Source organism: Thermobia domestica, chromosome 2 (genome assembly GCF_964235325.1).
Source record: "Thermobia domestica chromosome 2, izTheDome1.hap1.1, whole genome shotgun sequence".
Lineage (NCBI taxonomy): Eukaryota > Metazoa > Arthropoda > Insecta > Zygentoma > Lepismatidae > Thermobia > Thermobia domestica.
In genome coordinates this window covers 301,730,851-301,750,221 of record NC_137455.1, presented here as the reverse complement: position 1 = coordinate 301,750,221, position 19,371 = coordinate 301,730,851, and the positions used below count along the sequence as shown (strand labels likewise).

Here is a 19,371-nt window from a genome sequence, read left to right as displayed (position 1 = left end):
CATTTTCTCATAAGATTGTCCACAACATTGATACAACAATGATTACTGTGCTATTTAAAATTATATTTTAGGTTATTTTCATTGAGGTGTATTCTCTTGAAGGTGTATCTGGTTGTGTTTCTGGATTACAATGGCAGTGTTTGCTACATTCACAGCAAAAGATATAATGGTCAAGCATATGCATAGTTCAGTTTCGTACGAAGTTGAATTTGGCTTCGACCCCGATAACGTGATTCATATTGCTATGGGATTTTGCTCTGAAGGCATAAAATGGAATGCTAGGTAAGTGCTACAAGTACTACAGGTTAATTGATTTTATTCTAATTTGAATTCAAAGAAAATTTTAAAAAGAATGGTTGTCGAAATAGATTTTACTAATGATGCAATTATTTCAATGTTTACATTAATGTCAATCTGTTGACACCAATCAATGATATTGTTAGTAGGGATTTTTTCATTAGCTTTTATTTCTATAAGCAGTGTTAAATGTAGGCTAGTTGCTTTCTTTTGTTTACTCTAATATACGTCGGAGTATCAATAAGATCGTGCTATCAACTAGAAGAAACCCCTCTGAAGAATTTTGATACCATGATGGTATAAAGCCTTTTCTGCATAATCGCCTTGCCCAGTAAGAAATTGTCCATATAATTTCTTAATGTAAAATTGTTTAGTTTGACTTTCAAACCACAGAATCACATTTCAACGTCAGAAATGGTCTCTCTACTGTCCAAATGGTGTTCTCTGAGCGGACGAAAACTTTTGGAAAGAGAAATAAATCATATTGTGCTAGGTACGATGAGTATGGGATAAGAAAAACATTTATTTCTTGATTCCACTGGTTTCATTATGGATGCATGAGTAGAGAGAGTTGGTACATTGTCTGGCAACAGCTGCACCCCATTTGTGACTTATTCACTACGTATGTTTTTCAGTTCCTCTCGAAACTTAGTCAGGAGATCCGAATAACAGCTACTAGTAATAGTTTGCCTCTCTGATGCATAATCTGTCATGATGACTATCTTACAGTCCTAAAAAGCGGAAAGGATCTCCTTGGCACAAGAATTCTTCACTCGTGTTTTTTGGGGGTTACAAGTAAAGGCTATTTCAACTGTTTGATCATTTCCTTTGTTTCCGGATAATAAAGATAAACCCAACATTCATTCATTGTCACAAGTCTCCCAAAACGTGCTCTTCATCCATCTCAGAACATGCAATATTTGTGTGACACAGTAGTCAGGGTTTCTCTCGTGACACGCACCGATCTCACACTTTCTGAAGAATCAGCAGACATGAAAGTTCTTCCAGGTAGATGGAGAATTCATATCTATTGCACACATAACCTTTTCAATTGTTAACGTCCTGGTTTTTAATTATGAAATATTAAACTTTCTCTGTCAAAGTGCTATCATAATTGAAGTATAATCTTGCTTATCCAGAAGTTCATTCAGTGGTCATGGTATAGTTTGGGACAAGCGTTTCCAATTAGATAGCATCTCATAAAATGGTCTTCTATGTCCGTAGATTTCTTGCATCTCTTCCTAGATCTGATTTTTGATTTCCCCTGAAGATGAATGAAGTAATGGCGCTCCGTGCCTCAAGCTTGTGAATCATTGCACCTTCAGCGATTTACCTGCAGGAAAGAATGGAAGAATGGTTCTAGAATTTCGTGGTTAACATACAGGGACTTGACTATAAAATCCTTATCGTAGTTCATAGTGTTCTATGCTATTACACAAACTTTTAGATATCCCTATAGTTAAATTAAACAAACTGTATGTATATGCTTTTGAAAATATTTGCCCATTATTATATTTCTTCAATTATTTAACCGATGTTTTACACTTCAGTTTACAAGGTCTTTTATGTTTCCTCGTTCATGCCGTACTTGCTGTCCAATATATATTTCTAGTTTGAATGGCTATAATTTTTGAGAGTCTTATACCCAATAAGTTTAGTAAACGCTATTTTCCGGGCTTACTTGGAATGTAAACACAGAAAAAGTATCTTTCATGTGTAGGTGCACTTCTATTTACAAAAATCATGAAAGACTTTCCGAGACTGTCTGCTAGAATGAGCCTCGATTCATCACAATTTCCATAAACGTTTACAAAGGAAATACATTTTTCTTGCGCTTTATATATAGTTATTAGCTTGAAGAAGTACTTGTGCCGACGATGGTCGAGTATGGAGAGGCACTTGAGTATTCGTAAAGAGCTTGTGAAACTTGAATATCGAAGGTTCGAAACTCGGTCTCAGATGTATTATTATTTTTCTTAAACATGAAGATATGGTGAAGTAACTAAAATTGTAATATTGTTGACACATGAAAATTTCATACTTAATGCTTTGGTGTTAAAACTGACGATTATATTTATATTGTTTTTATTTATTAATAATTCTAAGACAAATACGTGTAAGGGTGTTCCTTTTAAAATCTGTAGAATAATCAAAGACACTTGGATGGATGTGATATTAGACTGAAATAAATAGCAATAAAAATGCAGAGTAAAAACACAAGTGGCCTGATTGTACCAGTAGTCGTCGTTGACTCACAAAAATGCTTAAAATAAGAAAAGCACATGAAATAAAAAGTTCAAATGTACGGCTTCGTTACACAGCTTCTTACAATATCACGTCACGTGTAAAATCAGAACTGTTGGGGCAGGAATGCTTTGGGTAAATTAGTCAAGTGAAACTATTTTTCACCATACCAGAAGACTACTTGACCATATTTTGTATATTAAAGTAACTAATAATCGCCACGACAATAAACTTTGTCAACATAACTTTCGTCCGCTATATAACAACTGCGAAACTTGATATGTCGCTAGTTACACATATGGTGAGAAATCCTGGGGAATGAGGAAATTTCTCTGAATTCCTCGCTCCCAGTTGAAACCTTTTGGGGGGAGAATAAAGTGAAATAATGTCAGAAGTTTGCAAAATAATTACAGTAATCCATATGTAATTAACGTGTAGGACCTATTTCACATTTAATTAATGGGTGGTCTAGTGATAAGCGCCATAATTAATTTTTGTATTACTATTTAGTCAGTCTTTCCCTACTTCGAGTGTCATGATTTCACATCGTGGTTACACTACAATGCGATGAATCATAAGCAGAGACGTTATCAGGAACTAATCATGGGGTCCAGTCTCTCCCGTAAATGAATACTACCTATAAAATATTAGTTATATAAGTTCATGTTATTTTCAAAGATGGCAACAATTGAATCCTAGGACTGTGCGGTATTTCGATCTAACGATTCATATTTTCAAACATCTAATTATCGATAGCAAAATTTTGATCGGTATATCGAAACTTGTGATGTTTTTGATATTTCTATTTTCGATGTTTTGATTTTGTTTATATTTTGATATTGCGATACTTTTCGATAGATCGATATACCGAACAAGTTTCGGTATCTTGTAGATATCGATTCTCGAAAGCTAAATCCATATGTGGCAACGCCCTATGTAACATCCTACAAAATGCAGTTCTGGTTACGTGTCTGATTAGGAATGCGCACGAAGTGCAGATGAAATCGAATTTTTGTTACAAAATTCGAGACGAGACAGAGCTCTCGTAGAAAAAATACAGTTTTCGAAACGAGACAACCTTTGCGTCACGTTTATGATGTATAAGTAAATTATGAATTCCATAGATATTTTATTTTTAAAATTGCTATAAAACTATGTGAAAACATTTTTATTTACTTTCTAGGTGCTAAACGCGATATATAGTTTTAACCTAAGTACTTTATAGTGCACTCTTAAAGTTACCTGACAAACTGTGAGTTTTGAAAAACTTATGTCAAGAGTTATGAGTGACTAAAACTCGTCCTGTATTAGGTGAAGTAAAAGGTAAATATTCACACATATTTAGTACGATGAATTTAATAAAAGGCAACTCTGAAAAGATTGGCTATATTAACGGGTTCACGTTCCTGCATTCAGTGTTATAATGTAGACGTTGAGAGTAATACTCTCATCACTATACTTTCATACATGTTTTACTAGAAAACATGATTTTATCTATTGTAGTAAGTTTTGAGATATAAATCTGGAGACGGTTGGAAAAACGATGACGAAAGAGAAAATATAAAATAAAGATCTAAGAAAAATGATCCGAAGAAAATAAACCGAACTTGATAGCAAATAAGAAATAAGTTGGTTAAGAGACTGTCCTAAGAAAGAATTGCTTTCTAAGAGATACTTTGGAAGCATTGGTTTGTGAAAAGAGAAAGAGGAGAGGAACAGTCCATACCAGAAGATGGTTGACCATAAAATGTCGAAAACTCTGATGCCTTAAAAAAACCAACCCTGTATAATAGTATGTAAACTATAGGGGTATTAAGGTAGTGAGGTCTGCACTGACCCTAAGTGTGTTAAATAAGTTGAGTTGAGTTGATTTTAGTTTAGCGTCCCTTTCAGCAGCGAGGCTATATGAGACGTGGACCTACTGATTAACGTGGAATCCGAACCACATGAGCTCCCGCCGGGAATCGAACAAGGGTCTCCCACTCCAAAGGTGCGTACGCTAACCGCTTAGCCACGGAGGAGCTCAGTGTGCTAAATGAGTTCTGATCCTTAAGTGATCTTATAATTTCTAAATACCAAAGCATGCAAGTAAATTGTTATGGGTGAATTGAAAATCTCTTAAAAAGAGATTTACTGAATGTTGGACAGGAATACAGAACAAACAAGAAGTACTGTACATGAACATAATCAAGCCTGGGGTGCGCACAGACCCGAAGTGGGCAGTGTAAGTTTAGTTAGGTCAACTTTAAAAGTGCTACAGAAAATCACAGACATGGTACAATCCGCGGCAAAAAAATCTGCAACATGAGGATGTAAGTTTATTGTGAAACTACGCCTAACAACACAGAGAATAAACATAACGTCTAAGTGGAACGAATTACGCCAGGATAAACCTCGGCTTCCTCCCGTGCACACTATTTTGGAGCAAAAGATTTCGTCATTTCACAATAAACTTATATGCTCATGTTGCAGGTTTTTTGCCGCGGATTGTACAATGATACAGCATAATTTTATAAGTTAATCTTGTGTAACACTTACTTTTAATCTCTGTATTTTCTAAAGAAAAAATATCAATCTCAAGTACATATTTAGGTATTGAACTAAGCTCATTTATCATATTCTTAAAATGACATTAAATGAACTTTCATAATTATGTCCCTCAATATGAAACAGACGGATGGTTGATGAAAGTAGATGGTTAACATTTAAATGGCCAAATTGTGAATCCGGGGCTTATTGGAAAACCCTGGACAGAAGAGCTGACACGGTGTTGTCAACAACAAACTTGCATTGTCATGAATTGGTGCATGGATGGCTACATAAATATTATGTACCACGATAGTGTCAAAGAAAAAATTTGAACACCAATTAGGCAACTTTTTCTGTCATTGGAAAGTATATTGGGTGTTTGCTGTTTCAAAGAGTAAACGAAAACTCTCATATTGGAAAATAACAGATAAAATATATTTATCGAATTTTACTTTGGTTAGAAGTTATCTAAGATAATAAACATCAATCTATAAGTAATACAATATATACTTTTGAAAAATCAAAAATAAATATCATACTTGAAATACAAAATAAATAACACGACAATAAATATAATTTAAGTAAAAGTATATTGCATCAAGAGCAAGATTTGAAACAAACTTAGCATATCAATTTTATAAGTAAAAACGAAATACTATTAGTAGAAGATATAAAACAATCTCTCAGGACTGAATATTCTGTACATACTGCATATATTCAGTACTCAGTGCGAGATGCATATATTCCTCATGATACACACCATAACTTCACTCACTAACCAAAAATATATGAGATAGTATTTCATACCAAAATGCTCTAAAACATATGAAAACATCAGGCACAGTATACTACTGGAGGTAGACTCAGTACAATCGAACGAATCTTTTCATAATGAAAACATGGTTTGATTTCACAGGTAGTACTGAATCTGGTTTATAGTTACAGATATGCCATTACAAAAGGTGTACTCATATATATATATATGTATATATATGAGTGTGTATATATATATATATATATATATATATATATATATATATATATATATATATATATATATATATATATATATAATTATAATGCCACAAATGTATAATAATGCAAATTCAAACTTGCGTAGTCACCAATATTCAGCAACTTGTAGTACATAGTTGTGATAAAAGGAAAGTGTTCTATTTAGTATTGAGCACACTAAATGAATACGAATGAATGCGAACATTTCATTGTAGTAATATTATGTATTCATATTATAAGACATTTACAAATACTGTATTTCAAATGTACATTTTTAAAACTCAAAAATCAAATAGAACTCTCATGAGAGATAGGGATTATTGATCTACCACACTTCTTAATCACACACGAGTATTCTGCCACAAACGGACATGTGAATGCGAATCAAGTTTCAGATAAACATTATGTTTTTCAACGATCCAATAACAATCCAGAATAGTAGGAAGGATCACAAACATAAGCATGTTCTTTTCTAAATCACGAGAATCAGAGTTTAAAGTGAGAAATTCACGAGATATTCTTGTTTTTAATATTCACTGAAATGCTATGGTTTGTATCCAATTAGGAAAAAAACATATGAGAAAACTTTTTAGACCTGTTACGATGCAGAATACACTGAGGTACAGCATGTCTTGGAATTGAAATACTCCTAAATTTCAATAGAATACATTTCACTGAATTGATACATGGTAATTTCATTAAATTGATTCAGTCCTTCTACAAGTGCAAACCATACATTCAACGAAATGCATTCAGAGATTAGTCCAGATTTTTTTTTGCTGCTCTGTCAGCACGAATATTCTTAACCCTTAAGTACTATGGACGAAAATGATCACGTAACTATTATGGAACGGTCTGTCAGACCGCATTGTTGTTTCACATTTTCTGAGTAGTAGTTTGATTCTATATTTTTTAAAATTATATCCTACATATTTTAGTTGCTTATAGAAAAGTAAAACATAGTAATTTCACGATGTAAAAAAAAGCTTTATATTTTTAAAACAATGAGAAAGAGAACATAGTCAAAATTTGCAACAATGCTTTCACTGTTATTCTAAAATTGTAATTGCTGAAATAGTCAATTTTCTCCGTTTCTATGTAGCCAAAATAACACTAATTTAAAATACGCTGCTCTTATAGATGCACTGAGAATAAAAAAATAGAGTAAAAACGGGGAAAAAACATGGAATTTTAGCTTTTTTAAACTTACAGGAAGGTACAGTTATAGTTGTAGTCTTACATTTTTTGTAGTTAAAAGGTAATGAATAAAACTTATTTTTAGTTCTGGAGAAAGTAAACAAAATACGTTTTGCCGGTAAAGAAAGTACCGCACTAACTTTTCTGACAGCATGCACTTTCTTCAGGTAGGCACTTATATCTTATTTTTCTGCACTGCAAGCAAATCGGTACCCCACACCGCTGACACGAATGAATATCTGTGCTTCCGCTTACAACTCAGTTGACAGAAGAATATGTTTTCCTTTTCAACTCCTTATGCGCGATGGTGGGAAACTCACTTTCAAGCTGTAGTATGCTCTTCACTGAAAAACTCAGCTCTCGTGTCAGATGTCTGATGAGCAATCTACTTCTATGTGACGCCTAACAAGTCCTTTTGCCAAAGTTTTCACGAAATCAAGTCTTGTCATCACTGCGGACTTAACATAGACTTGATGCAAGACATACGCATTGACACCAAACGCAACATCCACCAGCAAAAAGAAAATTTTCAATGGCTATCGCCTTGTTCGACGACTTGATGTGTAATCTGTACATTTTTGTCTAGAGTATCCACTCCGCCATTACTCATGTTATAAAATGTGATTATTTCAGGTTTTCCAGTCTCTGGGTCATTAATTGATGTGTGGTGCAAGACGTGCCACACGGTAACACACAAAACTACTAATAATCAGTAAGTAACGAAGGACAACTGATCAGCAAAATACTTACTTAACTACTATAGTACGTCTGTGAGACCGCTTGACCCCTCCAGCGCCGCGCACAGGGGATCAATTATAACACGAACTTCACAATACGTAACCATTTGCTAGACAGGAAGGTAGAGGAAAAGATTCACTTGTAGTAGTGAGACTGTGGAAAATATAATGATATGAAAAGTTGCAGTGGTCTGAGAGACGGTCCATACTACTTATGGGTTAAACATGTTTATATGTCAGACTACCCCGAAGATAGCGGGGACACTTCCTTGTGAATCTCACACTGTCTTGCAATAGTATGTACTTAGTAAAGGTATTCTGCATATCATCAACAATACTTTGGTAGTCTGAAATGATAAGCGTATAAAATAACAAAATATGAAAGGCAAGCTTAAATGCCTTCGATTGAATTATGAAATGTTAAAAGAATTAACCAAATCAACAAGGTGAGAAGAGAAATAAAGAAAACTCTTCGATTGACAAGGCCAGAATTTGTGGTTGGAACACCAGTAGGCATTTTTCTGCAAACTGCCAGAAACCTAAGAACTATTGATTTTGTCCAATTTGTATTTTCAAATATCGTTTTTATTTGGGCCATTATTTGGGTCAACATTCCTAACTTACCCTACATTACAATCAAAAATGAAGAGTCCTCAATTTTCATTAGTAGTGAACTTTTACCAAATGCCACCAACCATAAATATTTTACTTTTATATGTGAAACAATACTATGTATCCGTTCATTGTGCTAGATTTTACACGTGGTCCAAACTCGTTTTGGTCAGATGTAGTTTTCGAACAGAAAGTTTTACAATTTATTATTACATGTAGAAGAAAGACTGGGCATGTGTCTTACCAAGCAAACAACTAGACACAAATGATTAAAGAACAAACTTATAAAGGATGTTTAAACCACCACGTATAATGTTGTATATTTCAAGCTACAAAAACTTAATAGTTCCACTTTTGTTAGATGTTACCAAACTCTAAGAAGTTCACTATACCAATATTATCTAAAGGAATATGATTCATGATACAGAGATATTGTATCATGATTCGGGCTGGTTATTAAAACTGAGTCCTATCAGCACTCACTACTCGCGACACTTATTTATAGTGAGTTCCTTCTCCTCCCACTATTTCGAGTAATTGTTTATGACTCCCTCCCCCTGACTATTTCAGAAATTCATATATCGCCAATTGTCTTAATTGTGAATTTATTGGTAAAACGTGTTACGGTAACCCTATTCCTTAAAAATGTGTGATACACAAACCTTCTTTACACCACATTCACCTTAATACTGCAATAACTATGACAATATCGCAAATTCCTGCACAATCTTTGAAACAAAATGGTACTAGATTTTAAACACTGTTTTTCTTTTTCTTAAAATAAATTTTTTGTGCCACGCGTACATAATAAGATTTGCAAATCTGGGAGAAGAAAGCTGATTAAATATCAGTGAATACACCTTAATTATATGAATACATACACCGACATTTTTGTTATAGTTGTAGGGAAGGACAATGTCAGAATAATGTCTCAAGAAAAGCTCATCCAGATGTTGATTCTACTGCTATTACGTTCTTCGAGGTTGAAATAAGATCCAAATATACTACAAATTACTATATATAAGCGCGCTGTGTAATGATTGGTGAGGAGATAAAATTTCAATAAACACACCGAATAATGAGAGGCGAATTGACTGACTATAAATAAGCATCGCGAATGGTGAGAGGTACAAAGGCGCAATTTAACCACGTATTCCTTTAAAATAAGCACAAAAAGGGATATTAAAACGGTCTAAACTCTTCTGTAAACTAGAACTCTTCCTGTCTAACTGCAAAGTAATTATTCAGCAAGAAAACTTTTTGTAGTTATATTCACCATATTAGATTACCATTTTGAATTTTGTAATTTTAACACCAGATTCTGAATCAGCTGTCCTAGCTATCCTGACAGTATATTTTTCTAGATTAAACGATTGTTTTATGACTATTGTTGAATGCCTCTACTAATATTTAAAGGGAAGTTTATGCCCTTAAAACTGCTCCATTCCCGAAATAAAAAATACGTATTGATTATTTTTCGATGTTACACAAGTATGGAAAATTTCGTTCAAAACGTTGAGTTACATATCTGAAAGTCCCCACTTTAGTTGTAGATTGATTACGTCTGGTGTTTGAGTACCCTGGTTTGTTCTTTCGATAAGCAATCTTCTGATGAACAACATTTTGTCCATGGATTTTATCGTACGTACTCTGGTTTTGTTCCACTTCGCATAATCGTAGAACGCTACGCAGGCAAAGTAAGCTGATAAGGGACCATATCATCTCAGCACAACTTGAATGGTGCCACGAATATGCAAGGCGAGCATGTGATCACTAGGAACGTACAATATGGTCACATATAGTATCCTTTCAACTTCTGAGAGAACCTCAGACAGCGTGTGTGTATATGAAAAATGCCCAAAGAAACGTTTGATCCGCATTATCTGCACAGAGCTTTCAACTATTTTTTTCGGCGGATTGCGTGTTCACTGTCCAGAACTGGTTGTGTCATTGTCCATTATTATGTCAATTTTATGAATTATATAAATCAAATGTTACTTCTTGGTAATTATGTCATATTTCAGGATGACAACATTTAATGTCCAGCAGATGGAGCCAATGCAGCGCGTGGGCCGCGGTCGCTCAGTGGTACAACGTTCACCTCAGGTGCTTGGGCTTCTGGGTTCGATCCCAGCCCCGTCAAGTGAACTTTGTGGTGGACAAACACCGTGTGCGTTGGTTTTTTCGGGGTTCTCCCGTTTCCTCCATCTTTCTTCATTCCACAATTTCATTCACTACTCACCATCACCGTCTTCTTTATCCTAACCGGCATAATCGTGGGACGTAAAACTCAAAGATTTCATTTCATTTTTTTCATTTTCAATGCAGCACGTTTTGAAACAAAGATTCACATAAAACTGAACATCTCTTTTGATGCGCCTAATATCCCGATCTGAAATTGTTGACAATTTGTGATATTATATAGAGACATACATCAAATGCAGATGTCCCACTCCGCCCTTAAAACAGATTCGAGTGATGCCCTCCACACGAAATTGTGTTCTTGTTAATAACGCCCACAACTTGCTTTTGTCTCTATTTCTTGACTCATCAATTCTGCTCTGATGTAAACAGGGTGTCCAATGCCATGCAAATCTGGTACATTTTCAGTCACCTCCCTTTAATTGATAATTATTTGTGAATGTAGATAGACGACAGTATATCAGGAAGTTCTATCCTATCTGCCTTTTATGGCATCACCATATGAAAATACTCTATGACTACCATTCGCCAATATTGATCTCGATATCTCTAATGTTTCAACAATTCTTCTCCAAGAAGTGTAAATTTGAAAAGTTTCTTGCTCTTTATTTGGGGCATTCAGAGCCCAAAAGCTATCAAGCGTAATTAGTTCTAAATTTGTAGTAGGAAGAAACATACATATGTACTATACTCTGAAGTATATGAAAAAAAAATTATCGTATCGTAGACGCTAACGCTTTCCTCCGTTGTGGTAGTTGCCCTATATCCGACCCCCGGTTATACACTTGCTGAAAAGGTTCATCAGCCGTTTCGTCTTAGTACTCTCAGTGAAATCTTCCTCAATCACATTAAGCAAATTTCTCGTTGGTTCCTAACATACACATAGCAGACGGTTCCTTCTTTCTCCATTTCTTTTATCCTTTCTCTTCCTCTGGATAGTATCCTCTCCGAGGGACGTCATTCATCTAAGTGACGAGTGTAAGGCCTTATATGCTGGTACGACCGAAAAATACGTAGAACCAAATAAATAATGAATCTCATAAGGTCTGAAAAAGCTTGAGATAGAGATCCTTAATGTGAAAAGTATCCAAAATTACTAAATATTCCGTTGTTTCCCTTCTGCATTGAAAACACTGTATAAAATCGTTCGTTGACTTGGATTTTCATATATACGATAACTACAGAAAATACCGGCCTGACACATATGTAGATCAAGACAAATACACTTTAGACTGTATGATGGGATGGCTTAACAATCATTTAGTTTCCACATTGCCACAGAAGTATATCATTTGCTGGTGGTGTTCGACAGCGTGAAGCCAAATAACAGATATATGCATATTACAAGGTGATTACAGAGTAATATGTCATAGATAAAGGCAATCTCTGCAGCCCATCTCGTTCCCTGAGATACATGTACTGTGCATGCTGATGACAAGTACGATTAAAACAAATAATTAGAAAACGTAACCAATAATTTCCGTTTCTTCATTTATCAAATTATAATACTAGACGAAAGATCAATTTCGGCCCAAAAAATATCGCTATATACATAGTACATTTCATTGAGCAGTTAAAAATAGTAATATTCGTAAATTACCCACATGCAACAAAAAATGTTGGAGAAACCCTATTTGTAGTTCAATTTCAAATTAAACAAAGTTTTCTTGTCAGTAGTAAGAATCATTAAAACATAAGAACGGACTCTCACAGACTTTCAGTCAGTTCTCCCACCATCATCAAAAACGATTAGCCAATTGGCATTGTAACCAGGGGGCACGTAGATGACTTATCTATTATATTCACTTATGTCATACGTTGTTACTTGACCATTAAGAGGAAAATGCTTTATTTATATACATAGTACACAAATAGAAAATGTTTTTACACACCGTTCACTAATCATAGAAATCATTGGAGAGCTTTTGTGAACGAGCCGTTGAAAATTCATCTTCAGTAACCCATAGAGTTAGTTATACATGACTTGAATAAGTAAATCCTTTACATACTGAATTTCAGCGGCTATCAACGAAAACTAGATTGTAAATATTAAGCTCACAAAGAACTCAAAAGTTATCTTCAGGTTTTTGTTAGGGATTACGTTGTTGCATTTGACAATTTTTCTATGGACTTCAGAACACAAATTCTTATTCCTGGAAAGTTAGAATACTGATACTGAACATATTTTCAAAAGCAGTGGTTAAAGACAATTGTTCGTCATTTAACAGTCAGTATGACGTAAGTCGTTCTACAAGGTTATTTGAATAAATGTTTTTGTAATAATTTCAATGGACAATCCTTAAGAGAGTAAATAAAAAATCACTCAGATATGCGCCTTGAAATCCACAAAATACGTGAAAAGTTTGAAATATTGCATTGTACGTATTTTGTAACTCTCTTTTATGATTTGCACATGTGGTTTACGTAATCTCTATTAAGCAAAGATCTTCACGAAGAAAAACAAAATACAACTTGACTTTTACATGGATTTGAACGAAATCGTAAACTCTTACGATAGGGGTTCTGGTAATCTTCTTATTTATCACTGAGTCGTGATTTATACTTCGTTGGAAAGTAAATGGATAATAGATTCCAAAAGGTAATATTAGTGGAAGTGCCACATTATTCGTAAAAGAAGAAGAAGAAGAAAGAAAATATCCAGAAAATTAAAAAAATACAATTTGGGAGACTCTACTAACCTTCACAGTCACCCTACGCTGACAAAATGAAGATCATGTGCAGCCAACACACCTGTAGGAACAATATACAAACACAGTAGCGATTGCTGTAATACAAAGGGAGATAAATATTCAGAACCAAATTTCTAATAAAAAAAAGACCATTTATATCATTTTCGAAACGCGTTGAAGATTTTCGCGTTGTCAACACTGGTAACCCTCCCAATTATAACAGAGGCGTGCGTCATACATCGTTGGAAAGCTTATGGATCGCAACTTCCACTAGGTAACACTTGTACAATTCTCGCTTTATTATATAAGAAGATGAAAAAGAAATAGAACATTCCGGAAAATATATGATAAAGTAGAATTTGGGAAGCCCTGGCAACCAAAAATTGGACACCTTGCCCTCTTCCCTATTCCACAAACAACCAACAAGTACTTTTGCAAGGTATAAGCGTCTTGTAGACTGTTTAATTGTTTCGCATACCAATTTTTATGACTGTGCCCCCACGAGAGGATTGATTAAGATGTAGGGTTTACATTTCTGGTCTTTCGGCATTTAAGGGCATTTAGTTCGTCACGGTTTGAGAGATGACGTCCCTCGGCCAGCACAGTAACTGCGGAAAGGGAACGAAGAAAGAATTGGAGAAGGAAGGAAGCGGCCTGGGGCCTATAAGTTAAATACCACCGTGGCATTTGACTGACACGAATGAGGAAAACCGAGGAAAACCTCATTCAATGTCTTATGCGTGAAAAAGCGATTTATATTTTTTTGACCGAGTACCCCCACCGGGAATCGGACACGGGACCGATCGCACCGAAGGCGACAGCGTTAGCAACTACGCTACACGGGGTTCCAAGAGAGGAGGGAAGATTCCCCAAAGAACTGTTGAAATAAAATGAAATAAAATCTTTGAGTTTTACGTCCAATGCTTATGCCGGTTAGGCTAAAGGAGACGGTGATGACAATTAATGAATGAAATAGTGCAATGATGAAACTGGGAGGAAACGGAGAAACTCCGAGGAAACCAACGTACACGGTGTTTGTCCACCACAAAGTGCACTTGACGGGGCCTGGGATCGAACCCGGGACCCCATGCACCAGATTTGAACGCTCTACCACTGAGCCACTGGGGCCTCAAAGAACTGATGAGAAAATTATATGAACACGCATTTTACCTTATCTCTTTCGCCCTGTTACTCCCAGATTCATAAAATGCATATCCTTGAAAAGTGTCGTCTTTCAAAAATAAGTTGGTAACAAAAATTATCTTTCCGACGTAATCAGCGGCTGAGCTATGAAGGTTTAAAGCCATGAAGCAGGATTGCGTCAATAGGCGTTTAAAGGTTAATTCGTTAAATGAGAGTTTCATGTTTCTTTAGGAAGAACTATAATTAGTAATTATTTCTTGAAAAAGAAAATCTCCTGGTGCGTATTTTATATTTTATTTTGCAATAAGTTTTGCTTCTTTCTATTACAAATAGCATATGATAAAAACTTCCAATTTTAATTTTATCACTTCATAAGACTGACATTCCTTCTATTTCAGAACTTGTGACACTGTTTTAAAGAATTGTTTAATCAATAATGTTTCGATTGAATGCTGTGAATATTGGGAATATATTGCTTCAGACTTCCCTAATTGTTATGTTTTCAACTCCTTACAAATGAAGTGAGTATTGTGATCATGAACTATAGATTATACATAACCGTTAAAATATAATAACTTATTAGTGTAGACGATTAATTTACACATTTAATTCATTTTGCTAGATCGAATACAAGTATAAGAAAATTCGCCTACTTTAAACCACAATCCAAAATAAAATCATTTAGAACGAGACCAGAATGTTTTTTCTTCGCTTGAGACGATAGGAACAAATGTCTCCGATTCCGTAGAAGACAAGACTTGTACAAAATATTGGAAGTAAAACTAGGGAAGCACATTTTTGCTTTTCTATCATCACGTGAGCAGCACACAAATTAGTGATGAAAAACTATTACCTATCTGAATTGACGGTTGTAATCTTTAATGTGATTTCGATTAGAACTCAGTTTACGACAAGACAAGAAAAAACCGAATGGATATCGAATTTGAACATGAGGTTCTAGTTTTATTTCTGCTGGGAGCTTAAATGATTGAAATCGCTTGCGAAAGACACTAACGGGAATACGAACTGACACGTTAACACACGAGTAAGTTTTGAATACATGGTGCAATGTGGTGTTAATGCTGTAGGTCGAGGTAGGATTGTTTGTATTGTAGAGAAAGAATGATAGATAAAATAATGTAATTGTATTACGTCAGAGACGATTTCTTAGGGGGCAAAGGGTTGGCAGAGGCAGTCATTTTTGCATACCAAAAATTGCCGTTTTATGATGTTTGACTTACATTATAATACAAGTTGTATCACTTTATTGTTTTCAGTATATGCAAACATAAATTAAACTTATTTCTATTAAAAATTTCAATAAGATAAAGTCTACATATGAAATATTTGATTCATGTTAGAATGCGCACACGACGCGTTGAAACAGAATTTTCGTGATAAACGTCGAGTCGAGACACAGCTCTTCCAGTAGAGAATTTTTCTAGTTAAAACATCACTTTTACAGCACATTTTCAAGATGGGACTACCTAAAATTTTGTATCTTGCATACCTCTAAAACTTTGTGGGAGAAATTGATATTAGAGTGGTTCAGTTCTACAGTGGATCAAATTCAATCTTAAATGATGTGTCTTCATTTTATATAGCATCGGTGCTGATATAGACACTGAACTTCCATCTAACCAACCTAATTGAATATAACGTTAGTCAACTTAGACTTTAATGATTACACCACCAACCACCAGGGTTCAGAAAAATGTTCCGAATAAAATTTACGTATTTCCCCCCTAGAATCTGTAACGCCCCCTTCCACCTAGCCTCGCCTAATCGAATCCACATTGAGACTTTACAAAAAAAAACAACAAAAATGAAACAAACTGTCAATATGGGCTCAGATCACAAAGCCTGGCAGAGAGAGCTTGGGAGAGGAGAGTCGAGCAGTATCGCGTAATCAACTTAACTAGTATTAGCTGGAATTGCAGATACAATATTTCTATTATGGAAAAGGAAACATATGAAACATAAACTTAATGAACATGTACAACAGTGTTTAAATTCTAAGATAACAACTTTATTGCCAATGGAATTTGGTGTATATGCACTAAATCGTTTGAATAGCGCATATACACTCGGAAGAAATGTGCAATATACAACTACCCTAACAATAATTATCTGTCGATTAATTTGATTAAATCTCAGAATTTTCAATTTTTACTTTACCAGCTGATTCTAATCTTTAAATTCAATTTCAATTAAATTTCAAATAGTATCTACAATCAATAATTACTATTATCATCAAAACTTGATTTTAATAGTTACGAATCTCCTGTCGACTTTTACGAACATCAACTACTCATTGATAAATTCTTTCAAACATGAAAAATATTTCTAAATATAATTCTGACAATAGTTTCAGATCTTAATTAGTTAATTCATCCAAATAATAGCAGTCAAATTTACTTCTGAATCAAAATCTTTACTTTCGAGGTTATGACAACTTTCGAGAAAAAATATATCTATATTTTTCTTTCGAGAAAAAATATCTAAAACACGCTCTCCTTTTAACATATGGCTAAACAGCTGAAAAAGAAATACTTAATTTAAACGAAATATCGGATCCGCAGGTGGTTTAAATCTTATTTCAACAATTAAGGTCAAAGTAGAAAGAATAATCGCCACAATTTCTGGGAGGAAAATAACTACTATTGGAAAGCAAAGGTCCACGAGTTTTAAACCCTTTGGAAACAAACTACTGACGACCTCACTATCCACACTTTTAACGAACACAATTACTATAGGTAAATATAATAGTATTAACTCACCAAGTATCGGAAAAACTCAATGGTTTACCTACTGTCTTCTTTCCTCTCGTTTGGTATTTGGCCTCTTTGACTAACTGTTGACTAATCACGTACGCAATTCTTTGCTCTGTGCCAGAAATTATGCTATCACGTTGTTACAGAGATTAATGACAGGCACAAAACGCACTGTAACTTCACTCACTAACTACAAATAATAGAGTGAAATGAGGTTCACTTTTAGCATTCACTCTTTCTCTCTCTGACTCTGTAACTTCACAGACACAAAAACAGCCTATTTCTTTGCCAACTTTCTCCAGTAACACTGTGAACTTATTCCACAAATCGTGATACTTTACTTCACTTAACTCGCAAAGAATATATAGTAGCAAAAGCTTTTCCGGCACGGAACTCAGATTTGCCCACGTATATGCACTCAAGAACATGTCCTACTTAACACACAAGCAAGCCAAGAACACGCAACCACCAAACAACTCCATCCTCTCTGGGGTAACTCAGGGAACAAGATAACGGGTCCTTGAGTCACCGAGCCAGGTAGAATCGGCGGGACAAGCCACGCCCACCGAACCAACACGCGCAAACACCTTTTTTCCCTCAAGTTGTCATAGCATAGCATTTCTAAGTCACTTCCTCCTTACATTATTCCTTTCAATCATTTTTAATTACTTTTTTTTCTAAAAAGAAGATCTTTCAAAAAGTGAATAAAGTCGTTTTAAATACTGAAAATGATTAACAATAGTAGTATTAATAGAAAATATAACGCTCCATATGCAATTTTCCTTCATATAACCATCCATTCTTCTTCTTCCCAGATCCACAAGGATGGTATGTTACATCCGCCACACCTTAGAATTAAAAAAATATACACAGTTATATATTGTTTGCAGGAAATCTTCAAAATAGAAAAACAAACTATTAGTCCAACAACATATTTACAAATATAATAAATTAAATACCTATATATAATTCTTTGAATACAAGTCATTAATTTAAAATTTAATTCAACAAATTACTATTTACAATCTATTTACAAACTTTAGAGATCTCTAGGTGCATTTAGTATTATCTGAATTTTTCTTAATTCCATTGCCATGGTAAATAAATGCAAATAAATTAATAGATTAGCAATAACAAAGCTATATACAAATATACAAGATCAAATAACAATAATATAATTTATGACTAATAGTTGCAAATATTTAATATTTCCTTACTAAAAATGAACTAATTTCATCTCTCTTCCATCGCTATTATTAATTCAATACTCTAGGTTCTCTATATACTTTTAATTCCGATACATGACTTCTACGGAAGGAATTTAAACTATTGTCTTCATCCGATACTAATACTGCACTTGGGGTCAGGAAACGACGGACTACAAATGGACCAAGCCATTTGTCACTAAGAGACTTTGCTATTTTGTCTTTAAGAGATGACTTTACATGGGATCGAATAAGAACATTACCACCTAATCCAAAGGTTACTTCCATTCTCCTCTGAGCCATTAACTTCTTTCTTTTACTCCACGATTTTTCCATATTCTGCATGGCATTTAGCCAGAGCTCTTGGGTTGATTTACCCCCAATATCTGACTCTGTGATGTTCCATCGGTTCTCCAAAGGCGTGTTGGTAGGACGTCCGTAAAATATCTCGATTGGAGACATTATTAAGCCAGAATGCTCACTTATATTTAACGTATATTGCAAATCGGGAATAAGATTAGACCAAATGTTATGCTTATCTGAAAAATAAGCTCGAATTGACGCCTTCAATGTCTTGATAAAACGCTCAGAAATGTTTCCTTCTGGATGATATGGACTAAGCTTTATATGATTTATGCCAAGTCCAAACATAAACTTTCTGAAATGCTCAGATAGAAACACTGAAGCATTGTCAGTAGATATTGCCTCAGAAAATCCCAACCTACTA

The 19,371-nt window shown here is 34.6% G+C and overlaps 1 protein-coding gene across 1 annotated transcript in view; it reads left to right on the top strand.

The window, feature by feature from the left end:
* LOC145679468 (sodium channel protein Nach-like) overlaps positions 1–19,371 on the top strand; it is a 244,203-nt gene that overhangs the window by 70,406 nt on the left and 154,426 nt on the right. The window contains exon 2 of the mRNA XM_081750047.1: positions 103–282. Within this exon, the coding sequence (XP_081606173.1) occupies positions 131–282 (152 nt within the window). The 5' untranslated portion in view covers positions 103–130. The remainder of the gene's footprint in view (positions 1–102; positions 283–19,371) is intronic.